The 12,714-nt window shown below is 40.8% G+C and overlaps 1 protein-coding gene across 1 annotated transcript in view; it reads right to left on the bottom strand.

Moving 5' to 3' along the window:
* Positions 1-470: 470 nt before the first annotated feature.
* TG (thyroglobulin) overlaps positions 471-12,714 on the bottom strand; it is a 364,454-nt gene continuing 352,210 nt past the window's right edge. The window contains exons 47-49 of the mRNA XM_078151800.1: positions 4,075-4,209; positions 2,621-2,811; positions 471-750 (exon numbers count right to left, since the gene is read on the bottom strand). Of these exons, the coding sequence (XP_078007926.1) occupies positions 593-750; positions 2,621-2,811; positions 4,075-4,209 (484 nt within the window). The 3' untranslated portion in view covers positions 471-592. The remainder of the gene's footprint in view (positions 751-2,620; positions 2,812-4,074; positions 4,210-12,714) is intronic.

Raw genomic sequence — 12,714 nt, 5'->3', positions numbered from 1 at the left:
GGCCTAAGCTGAGGAAGGGGCCTGGTTCCTACTTGTTAGGCAATTGGTATGCAATACTTTAATACAATGATATGTTTAGAAGATCAAACCTTTGTTTTCTCAGTCATTTCATCTTTCACCTGCCACAGTTTTCATTCTACTATGTCATATTTTCTGGTCAAACACCATCTGAGGGTGGTGGGGTCAGGTAAAGCAGGGAGGCTTTTGCCTAGAAGTGTGCTGGGTAATGGCAGACCAGAATTAAAAATTGGTGGAGAAAGGCAGCTAGGTGGCACAGTGGATAGAGGACTGGCCCTGGAGTCAGGAGGACCGGAGTTCAAATTTGATCTCAAACATGTACTATCTGTATGACCCTGGGTAAGTCATTTAACCCCAACTGCCTCACAAAACCCCCCCAAACAAACAAAAATTCATTGAGAAAAATTATTTGTAATAGATAATGTCTTTTAAAGAAACCAGGCTCACAACTGTATTTTCTTTACGTACATTTTTTAATTTACACATGATGAATTGTGACCAGGTTATTAGGGACATAAAGATGTATGGTATAGTGACTGGGCAGAGAGGAGATCTCCATAGCTGTGAGATATAGCTAAACATAATGTAAGTCATTGATCCTCAGCATGATATTCTGGTTATTTGCTGTAGCTTTTCTGGCCCTGCTCGGGACACTGGGCGGTGCCTCGATCCCCTCAGACCCAGGGCCAAGATCCTCTTCTGCTACCAGGGGCTGCTGGCTCTCAGCTCCACCTGAAACAAGAGAGGAAACAGGGAATTATGTGACAACTCAGAATCAGACTTGGAAGAGAACTGAGAAGAGAGAATATTAGAGCTACAGGAGGCCTTAGAACATAGAACTTTGGCTATGTCAGAACTGGAAGGGACCCTATCTGACTAAAGACCAGAAAGGGGAAGTGATTTGCTTATTATCACGCAGCAAATACATGGCAGATCCAGAATTCAAACCCAGGTCTTCTGATGCCTCGTTCTAGACTCTTTCCACTAGCCAGACTCATAGCCAAGCCTTTCTTCCATTTGCTTCAACATCTGGCCAGGCAGAGTTGAGATCTGGCTTCCAGCCCCTGGAATAATGAAAGCCACCCTGTGCCTTGGCAACAAAGGCAATTGGCCTCAGATGTAGCTGATCATAAGGCCAATGTTTCCGGGGGCAGTGCCAGCCAGAAAGGGAGTTAGCAGTGCTGACGTAACAAGGGTAACAATACGTTTGGCTTAAATTAACAAGGTGTCATTAATCTTGTATACCCACTGAATACTCCGTGTAACTCACTTGTCTGATGAAATATTTGGGGATTTCTCTGCTCTCTCCTCAACCTTGTCTTTCGTGGTCTCCTATGAAGATTTCTTAGGAATGCTGCCTATGACCTTGGTGCCTTTGCTCCTACTCCTAGAATTCCTTCTGTCTCTTTTCCGTTCATTGAAATCCTACCTGTCCTTCAAGGCCCCGCTCTGAGCTTCTTTCCTCCATGGAGACTTCCTTTACTAGGATTATATAACCATAGGAATTTGGAAACGGATGGACCTTCGAAGACCATCAAGTCCAGCTGGCTTATCTTACAGGTAAGGAAACTGAGGCCTGAGAGGCAGAGCGACTTGCCCAAAGTCACAGACACAGAGAATTTCAAAGCCAGGATTTGAACTGATGACTTCTGGTTTGAACCTAGGCTCCACATCCAGGGCTGTCTCCGCACCCAGTCCACTCCAGAGTTACCTCTCCCTCCTCTCAATCACTGCACAGGGAACCAACCCCCTCTCAGTGCTTCTTAGTGAATAAGATAACATACACAAAGTGTCTAGCAAAGCTAGAAGTGCTATAAAACGTTAGTTATCACCACCACTGACATCACCATTTTTAGAATCAGAAAATCATGGAATTGAAAGGGAATTCAAAGATCATCCATCCAAATGAGGAAACCAATTCTGCCTAGGGAAAGTGACTTGCCCAGGGTCTCATAGCTGGTTGACACAAAGCTAATATTAAAACCTTTCATTGGTTCAACACTTCATAGTTTACAGAGGAGTTTTCATTACCATTCTATAATTTGATACAGCAACCTGTTCATGGCCACATAGCTATGTTTATGCAGCTGCTGGTATAGCAACTAGTATAGTACTAGGCCTAGAGTCAGAAGAGACCCAAGTTCAAATCCAACCTCAGACGCTAGTTTTGGGATCTGAGGCAAATCACTTGATTTCTGTCTGCCTGAGTTTCCTCATAAAATGAGGATAATAGTAGCACCTACTTCTCAGGTTGTGGTGTGAATATCAAATAAGATAATATTTGTAAAAAGTGCTGAACACTCTATATAAATGCTACTTATTATGAAGTCATATCAAGTTAGAAAGGCACCCTTATGGATTTGATGTGAGTCATCTGAGGACCTGACTCCTAAGTTTGGAGAGGCAGATTGTGAGGTTGACGAAAGGGTCAAAGACCACTTACTAAGTCATGGAGGGGTTGCAGGGACTGGATTTTGTTTTTGTTTTTGCTTTTGTATTCTTAGCATTTAGCAGGTTCTTCATGAATGCTTGTTGACTTGACTTGGTGACATGACTAACCTAACATGCATTTGAAAATGATTCCCACACCCACTGCATTTACCTGTAGATGCTTTCAGTGTCTGGATGTACTTGGACCAGAAGGAGCATTCATCTTTTTTCAGTCCCTGGTGATTCAGAAGTCCAGGGCTAAATTCTTTATAGTTATCTCCATTAGCGTGGGGAAGAAATTCTGGCCACAAGGGTGTAGTTTCTAGGACCTTCTTTGAGAAGTCATAAGGATAATTGGGATTTCTGGGGAAAAAAAAAAGGAGTCAAGCACTAAAGACATTAGAGATCATCTGGTCCAATCTTCCCTTTTTACAGATGAGGAAACTAAGGCCCAGAAAATTGATGTGAGCTGGGTGGGGTGGCACATACTTATAATACCTATTACTGGGGAGGCGGAGGCTGATGTATTGCTTGAGCTCAGGAGTTCTGAGCTAAATCAGTAAGATTACAGCCAATCTGTGTCCACACTAAATTTAGCACCAATATGGTGAGCCCCCAAAAGTAGGGAACCACCCAGCTGCCTAAGGAAGAGTAGACTGGTCTGTGTTGGAGATGGAGCGGACTAAAGCTCCCATCCTAACGGGATTGGCAGTGGATTGGAACCAGGAGTGGCCACTGAACTTCCAGCTTAGGTGAGATAGCCTAGGAAATGAATCTCCAAAAAAGAAAAAGAAAGAAAAAATGGAGGGAAGGAGGGAGGGAGGGAAAGTGGGAAGAAGGAAGGAAGGAAAGAAGCATATAAGAAAGGAAAGAAAGAAGGAAGAAAAAAATGACTTGTTCTAGGCCACATAGCCACGGTGGTCACAGAAATAAGACAAGAACTAAGTTTTTTATATTATACCATTTAGCTATCAGTACCCTCTGTAAGGGGCAGCTAGGTGGCACAGTGGATAGAGTGCTGGACTTGGAGTCAGGAGGACCTGAGTTTACTTAAGAGCTGTGTGACCCTGGGCAAGTCACTTAACCCTGTTTTTCTGTTACTCATTTGTAAAATGAGCTAGAGAAGGAAATGGCAAACCACTCCAATATATTTATCAAGAAAACCCTGAGAAGAAGTCACAAAGAGTTGGATATGACTAAATGATAACAAGCCCTCTGTAAACTTGTGGGCATTTTGTTCTTATACTTATTCATAGAGCTGTTGTTGAGCTAAATAGGGAAGTATCAACTTCATGATGTGTCTAATTTTTTCCTAAATTTGTTTGTTTGTTTGATCTTGTATCTGGGTCACCATCTGCCATTGAAAGAAAACCTCTGAAGTGTCGGTAGAGCATGAATGAGTATGACATAGAAGGTTTTGGATGTGTATTTTTCCTCTGAGAATCAGTAATTCCCTTGATATGCACAGATTGGGAGGGGACACGCTGACTCTGACCTTGGCTGGCTAAGGACATGATCCACTGAGGGCAGGGTTGGGAGTTCTGTGGTGCGGTATAACTCTGCCTTCTGCTATGGGCTAGAGCTGTGGAACTGCCCATCAGACACACAGGAGGGCTGCGTGCTTACCCCGTCTTGATGAAGTTGGTGAAATACTTCATTATTTTCAGTGACAGGCTTTTTTGTTCCAGAGTAAACTGCTGTTCATACTGAGGATGGAAGGGTAGTCCAAAGGCATATTGAACATCAGCTAGCAGCTCCATGCTGAAACAATAGATATTTTTTAAAAAGCAGATTAAACAATTACAGTATATTATTACAATTGAATACTATTGTATTGATTGCATGAGATAATATTTGTAAAGCGCTCAGCACAGTGCCTGGCCCATGTCGTGTCCGACATTTTGTGACCCTATGGACCAAAGCACGCCAGGCCCTTCTGTCTTCCACTATCTCCTGAGGTTTAACCAGGCTCTGTGGAGGTTTCCTGGCAAAGATTCTGGAGTGATTTGTCATTTCCTTCTCCAGTCGATTACCTTTTGTCAGAATTCTTCATTATGACCTGTCTGTCTTGGGGTAACCCTGCACAGCATAGCTCATAGTTTCATTGAGTTAAGCAGGCCTCTCCGCCATGACAAGACAGTGATCCACATGGGGCTTGGCACACGGCAGGTGCTACATAAATTCTTCTCCCTCTCGCCTCATTGTGTCAGGAAAAACAACAAAGGGGATGGTTTCAGAGAAACCCGGGAATGAACTGACGCTGAATCCAGAAAGAAAAACCAGAACGATTTATACCATTAGAACCATTATAACAAATGAACAAAATGGAAAGATTTCATGATTTGCTCAGTTCATTATCAGTCACGATTCCAAAGGACCAATGGTCAGGCATTCTACCCCCTTCCTGAGCAAGAAGTGATGAACTCAAGATGTAGGACGAGACATGCATTTTTGGACATGGCTAGCTTAGGAGTTTGTTTTATTTGACTATGTATATTTGTTACAAGGGTTTTAGTTTTCTAAGGTTTTTTTTTAGTGTTATTTTATTTGAAGTAAAAAGGGCAGGGATTATTTGGCCCATTTGATAAATGAGGAAACAGCGACTGAGAAAATAAGGAAAGACTTTGCTTAAGGTCTCACTGCTCATACATACAGGGCCAGCATCCAGGCAGTCAGACCCCAAAGTCCTTTCTTTGTTTTGTTGTTGCTGTTGATTTTGGAGACCCCGTGCCCAGGGTCACACAGCCAGCAAGTGTCTGAACGGCTCTGTGCTTAGCACGCTGCCTGGCACACAGTAGGCCCTTAATAAAAGCTAGCTGAGTGACTCACAACAGGATAGGCTTACCTGGGCCTTGGAAGAAATAATCTCCAAGGTCACTTCCTACTTACTACAACATTCTGCGGTTCTGGGAACCTGTTATCTACCCAATTCCCCTACAACTCTAGCTATTGACGGAGGACTTCAAGATGTGTCTCAACATTTGCTACTGTAAGTGCTCTTTTTTGGGTTTTATTTATTTACTTATTTTTAATAAACCACATTACAATTGTAGTCTGATCTAAGAGATGTTCCCTTTCAAGTAGAAACAGCTAAAAAAAAAAGAGAAACAGCTCCAAAATATGAGCAGGCAGCCACTGTAAGGTAACCAGCTGTTCTTCTCTGGCACAGGCAGAAAACATAATAATGTTAACCTAATAATAATCTAAACTAATAATAACAACTCACGTTTATGTATCAATTCAAGATTTACTGGCTGCTTTTCTCACAACCATCCTTTGAGGAAGGTAGCACCCACATTGTTGTTTCCATTTTGTAGATTAGGAAGCTAAGAGTGAAAAGTTACATGACTCCCTCTGGTCACACAGAGGTCACACAAGAGGCAGGATTTGGCTAATCTCATGGATGAATGGATGAATGAGTGAACAAATGAACAAATGAATGAGTGAATAAAAGTAAGTTTATTGAGCTTATACTATCTGTCAAGCACTGTCCCAAATACTAGGGATACAAACAAAAAGAGCAAAAACATTCCCTGCCCTTGAGATGCTAATGTTCTAATGTATCAGTAGCAGAGCTCGGAACTGACCACAGGTACTAGGGCTGCTCAAGCAGGTAATTTCATATTCATTTAGTACAAGGATACAGATCTGACCTGTGAATTCATGAGTACAGGGAATTTCTAAGATGAAGAAACTCCTTCTATCCTTGAAGGTCAGCACCTTCTCTACAATTTACAGCCTTAGAGAATTACCTAGAGCACTGACTCATGCAGCCTAGGGTCACACAGCCAGGCTATGTTGAACCCAGGTTTTTCTGGCTTCTAGATGATAGATCTCTCTATCCACTATGCTACCATGCCTCTTTATGCAGTACGTTTGTAAATCGATTGAGAGAGAATAATGCAGAGGAAGCATCATAGTTTATAGAAAGAGCACTTGCCTGGTAGGATGAGACCTGAGTTCTGCTTCCAGCTAATTGTGTAAACCTGGACAGCTCACATCATCTCCCTAGACTCTAATTTCCTCATATCTAAGATAGAATGATTAGATGAGATGATCTCTATGAATCCTTTCAGTTTTAACTATTTTTCTGTTCTAAGTTCCTTTTGGCATTAACAATCCATGTTCTAAGTTCCATTTAAGCCTAAATGTTTTGCATTCTAAGGTCCCTTCGAGTGCTAACACTCTATAATATACAAAAGAGATCAGATCTGGAAAGCATCATGAGGCTCTTAGAAGAAACAATGGCAGGCAGGTATAAGAAGGTATGGCCATGTCAACTTTCCATTTAGTAAACTCCAGTGGCCCCCTATGACCTCCAAGATTGAATATAAAATCCTGTTTCGCTTTAAAAACCCCAGCTCCTTCCTAGCTTTCTAGTCATCTTTGGATATGTTCCCCTCAGTGGACCTCATAATCCAGTGACACTGACCTCCTTGCTGGTCCTCAAATGTGACACTCCCATCTCCCAATTCTGGGCCTTTTCACTGGCTGTCCCCCATCGCCTCCAATTCTCTACCTCCCCACCTCTGCCTCCTGGCTCCCTTGGCTCTCCTCAAACTTCACCTCTTCTGATGCCACTTAATGCTAGCATCTCTCTTCTAGTGTTGTCTTTTTTCCCTGATTTATCCTGTATATAGCTTCTTGGTACATAGCTGTTTGAATGTTGTTTCCGCCCTTTGACTGTGAGCTCCTTGAGGGACGGTATGGTGATTTTGGCATTCTTTATGTCCTTAGTGTTTAGCACAATGATTGCTCACAGTAGGAACTTAATAACTGGTAGTTGACTCACCGACTAACAATCAGAAATATGGCTGAAGCTCTATCTTGCTTAAAAAGAGGTGAATTATTTTGTGTCAGTAGCAAAAGAACTGAGAAAGCAGTGAGACAAATGGTATACTTAACGTTCCTCTTTGTTTGCTGGTATGTCAACAAGGGGGCTACCTTCCCCCCACCTATACATTTGATGTTGAAGAAGGAAAAGATAATGAAATACTCCCTCCATTCAAAGACTCCACACAAAAAACCTAAATTTCAATGGAAAGGACACTGTCAAGGAGTAAGTATTAGACTGCTCATCGTTCTCTGCCTCTTGCTATCTGTGTGACTTTTCACAGCTCACTTCCTCTGCCTTATTTCCCAAGTAAGTAAAACGATGGGGTGATACACACACACACACACACACACACACACACACACACACACACGTATATTAAGATCTTTGTATCTACAGTTATGAAAGTAGATATAGATCTATATGTATCTATTGTTATCAAAATATCTATATAGATCTGTATATATATTTATCTATATCTATAGCATCTACATCTATCAAAATATCTATATCTATAGATCTATATTTATATCCATAACTATCTATATCTATAGATCTATGTGTAGATCTATAAAAATCTATAGTTATAGAGCTATATATATATAAATATCTATCAAAACATATCTATAAATCTACATGTCTATGTATATCTATCAATTATATCTATAGATCTATATGTATCTATCAATTATCAAAATATCTATATAGATCTATGTGTATATCTAGATAATACCTATATCTATATATCTATATAATGTTTTCCCCACTAGATCATGATCTTCTTGAGGGCAGGATCTGTTTCACTTCTGTCCTTGTTTCTCCAATGCTTAGGCCAGTGCCTGAAACATGATACATGGACAGCAAAGCCACCCGAGGGACCAGAACCCAGGCTGTCCAAGGGACCAGAGCCCAGGTGTAGGAGGCGGCCTTGTCAAACATATTTGGTCAGGGACCAGTCTCAGTTTCAGGATTTCTCAACCCTAAACCAATGAAGTGAAGCCCACAGAACCATCGACTGTGAATGTCTTATACTTTCCCATCTTGGCCTCTACTTGTCAGGAAGTCTATGGGAAGAGCAATTTACTGGACTGTAAAAAGCTGAATCTGATATGTCATCACCAATAGAGTACATTTCATTGACTGAATGCTGACCCTCTCTCCTTCCTGTGACCTGATTATACAACATTATTCTGAAGAAATTTCAAAATCATTCAAAAGTTATTTTAGAGGTTACCTAATATCACCCCATCATTTTACTTACTTGAGAAATAAGGCAGAGGAAGTGAGTTGTGAAAAATCACACAGATAGAGAGGCAGAGGGCAATGAACAGTCTAATGTTTACTTCTTGCCAGCGTTCTTTCTATCGAAATTTAGGAGTTTTTTGGGTGCCAGGCCAGAGGCATGGGGTAGTCTTTGAATGGAGGGAGTATTTCATTATCTTTTCCTTCTTCAACATCAAATAAAATTTTATTCTAAATTTCAAACACTTATCATGTTCTTATTGTTAAAAATGATGACAGTTATTTGTGCTTGTTTCTTAAAAATAAGTTTTTGTTCCCTTTCTGAATATCACCTACATTTTCCACTACATCCTTTCACTATCCCCCTTCCCCCACTCAGAGCATCATCCCATTACCAATAATTTTTGACAAGAGGAAGGAAAATAATGTTTAGCGAAACTAACCAACAGATCTAACACAGTGGATGCATTGTTCCTGGTCCTCCACTTCTGTAAAGAATCAAAGGATGTCAGATTAGTTTTTTAAGGATTGGAGAAAAGTACTTAATAGAAAAACTCATTTCAGTTTTCATCTCCTCTAGGTAGCCTTCCTGGACCACTTGAGCCCACAGTGATTTTCCCCCCTTGCTGACCAACTATTTTTGCCTATAAATACATTCTCACTCAGGAGAAAACTAGGTAGCTCTTTGGATAGAGCCCTGGTCCTAGGGTCAGGAAGGTCTAAGTTCAAATCCCACCTTAGACAGGCAAGTCACTTAATCTCTGTTTGTCTTAATCCGTTGGAGAAGAAACCACTTCAGTATCTTTGCCAAGAAAACCTCATGGACAGTATGGTCCACGGGGTCGCAAAGAATTCATGACCGAACAACTAAATAACATTCTAACTCATTATTTTCTAATTGTTTTGTGTATAAATCTTGTCTCCCCAACCATATGGTAAGCTCTTTGTGGACAGGGACCATACGGTATGCATATTTCATTGACTCAGAAAAATCTGGATTCAAATCCTAATTTTACTACTCTTAAGGACAGCATCATATTCAGATAGAAATTTATAATGTGCCTCTGGTATGCTGAAGATACTGCCAAGCTTCAGCTAAGGAAAGGGAGCCCACAACTACATCTATATTACATTGAGAGACAATTCAACAACTTATAGACTCTTAGAGTTGGAAGGGACCTCAGAGGTTATCTACAGCCACCATATCTTTTTTTTAAATTTTTTAGGCAATTGGGGTTAAGCGACTTGCCCAGGGTCACACAGCTAGTACAGCCCCCATATCTGACCAAGAATTCCTTCTACAACATGGCTGAAAAGTGGTTATCGAGGTTCCATGCAAAGACCTCTGACAATGGGGAGTTCACAATTGCTAGAAAGGTTGTTCTAAGTTAAAATCCCCCTCTCTTTTCTTCAAGCTCTACCCATTATTCCTGCGAGAAGTATCATTTTTTTAGTTTAAAAGACAATGACAGGTTTACAGAGGGATTCAATAAAAATAAAGGGACAGGGAAGGTGGTTAATAAGATCATCATTATGTGAGAGGGTGTGCCTTGTACTAGACAGGAAATTCATGGAATCATAGAAATGAAGAGTCTGACTGGCCCTCATACATCATATTATCTTAACCATGCTTGAAATAGGAATCCATTCTTCAATAGAGTGTTTCAAAACACTTAATGACTTTTTTTTTAGGCTATCCCAGAATAATACCGCCCTAAGACTTATGGGATATCCGTGTGTTTCCTGTGCTGGAAGACCTAAAGAAACTTATAGATCATAGAGTTAGTGGAGGAAGGGAACTTTGAGATCATCTAGTCCAACCTCTCATCAAGTGACTTGTCTGATGTCAAACAGGTTATAAGTGGTGGAACAATTGAACCCAGATCCTCCTATTCACTAGCTGACAATCCTTCTACTGTATCACATTCACAGGGCAGTCCATCATGGTCAGACAACTACCTCCAACCATTCTTCTTAATTCTGCCTTGAATAAGTTTAATTTGTCTGCCATGCGTCCCTTCAGATACTAAAGTCAGCTACTGTTTCTCTCCTAATTCCTACTTTCTCAAAGCCTTAAATTCTTAGGTCCTTCAATAGACATAAGTTGAAATTCTCTTGCCATGTTGGCAGCCCTTCTCCGGACGTGCTCCATTTTGTCCATTTCTTTCTAAAATGTGGTGCCTAGTATTCTAGATGCAGACTGAACAGTGGGACTATTGTGTCTTCACTCTGGATACATGGCCTCTATAAATGTAACCCCAGATCACATGACCATTTCTGGCTTCAATGATACATGCCTGCTTCATACCAAAATTGCAGTCCTTTATGTTTCTCATGTTTCCAGTACTCAGTGACATAAAATAAAAATTGGTAACAATACCAGTTGATCAATAAGCATTTATTTCCTATGCGCCAGGCACTGCAGTTGCAACTGCCATTTGCTTCCTTCCTGCTCTTCATATAGAGATGAACATCCTTTCTCATCATCAACATGGTTGGTGATTTGCGTTATTTCCCAGCAGTGGGGGAGGTTTGCTCTGAACCATTCACACTCTCTGGCCTGGTCTCCTAAGAAACCAAAGATACTCATTTTCAAGGCAGGTGGCTTGACTGCTGAACTATGTTGTTATCTGAGATGAGATAATGGCAGAAATAAACGATTGCAATCCATAGAAGTGGAAAGTTGTTTTCTTCTCCTTTACATGAAGATAATTGGCTTGTATTACTGTTGAACTTGGCTTCTAGCCCCATGTTCTAATCAACTGTACAAGTTCATAGAGATAACATTGATAAGTATTCTCAGACTCTTGGACACAGATACAATATATATTTCCTGCTCTGGATTGCTTTGGACCCCTTTATTAAACTTTGGGACTTCTGGGAATAGTATTATCTTTAGGGCCGGATGAAATTCAACTAAACAAAATAAGGCCTGATGTATGGTCTTATAATAAACACATTTAACTGCTTACTTTTCTAAAAAATTCAGCAAATGTTTATTAAGCACCTGGTATATGCAAAACACAGTAGTAGGCAAACAATAACAAAAATATTAGCCATTGCCCTCCAGGAGTGCAGAGAACACCTCACCACTGCCTTGTAGAATCCCTTGATTCCTTCACAAGGCTGCTGAAGCACCTACTTCTATATGAAGTCCCCTCAGTTAATCTCTGTCTCCGTCTCTCTCTGTCTCTTTCTCTATCTTTAAGTCTGTCTGTATCTCAATCTTTGTCTCTCTCTGTGCTTCTATCTCTGCATCTATCTCTATTTCTCACTCTGTCTTTGTCCCTGTCTTTATCTCTAATTCTAACTCCATCTCTAATTCTGTCTCTGTCTGTGTCTCTGTCTCTCTTTGTCTCTATCTTTAACTCTAACTCTCTCTGTCCCTGTCTCTCTCTCTCTGTCTCTTCCTCTATCTCTATCCCTGTATCTTTACCTATATCTATATCTAGGGCAGCTAGATAGCACAGTGGATAGAGTGTCAACCCTGGGGTCAAATCCAGCCTCAGATACTTCTTAGTTGTATGACCCTGAGCAAGTCACTTAACTCTATTTGTCTCAGTTTCCTTTTCTATAAAATTAGCTGGAGAGTGAAAGGGTAAACCATTCTAGCATCTTTGCCAAGAAAACCCCAATTGGGGTCATAAAGAGTCACACATGACTGAACTACAACATATCTATATTTGTTTATGTGCATGTTTTTTTCCCCACAATAGAATGTAAGCTCCTTGAGGGCAGGGGCTGTATCATTTTTTTCTTTGATCCTCAGTGCCTAGCATAGTGCCTACTAGGCACATAAGGACTGCTGATGGCAGGTAAAGTACTTGACTTGGAGTCAGGAAGTCTGGGGTACACATTCTGTCTCTGCTACTGGCCAGCTATGTGAGACAACTTGATGTAGGGGAAAGACCACTAGAGTTGGGATCAGAGGACCTGGATTTGAATCCTGATTCTGGCACTTACTACCTATGTGAACTTGGACAAGTCACATGCTGAATCCTAGTGAGATAACAACCCAATGAACAAACAGTAGAGAAGGCTAATCCTTAATTCCTAACTTGCTCAGTCACTACCCCCTCCTCCATAAATTGCTACCTATTTCTCCTATCTTGTATTTATGGACATTCATTTTTTGATCCTGAGATTTTACATTTATCCCTATCATATTTCCTTTTATTAGGTTCAGCTCA

The sequence above is a fragment of the Phascolarctos cinereus genome, unplaced genomic scaffold (assembly GCF_003287225.1).
Source record: "Phascolarctos cinereus isolate Bilbo 61053 unplaced genomic scaffold, phaCin_HiC Scaffold_4;HRSCAF=312, whole genome shotgun sequence".
NCBI lineage: Eukaryota > Metazoa > Chordata > Mammalia > Diprotodontia > Phascolarctidae > Phascolarctos > Phascolarctos cinereus.
This window is presented reverse-complemented; position numbering and strand designations above follow the sequence as displayed.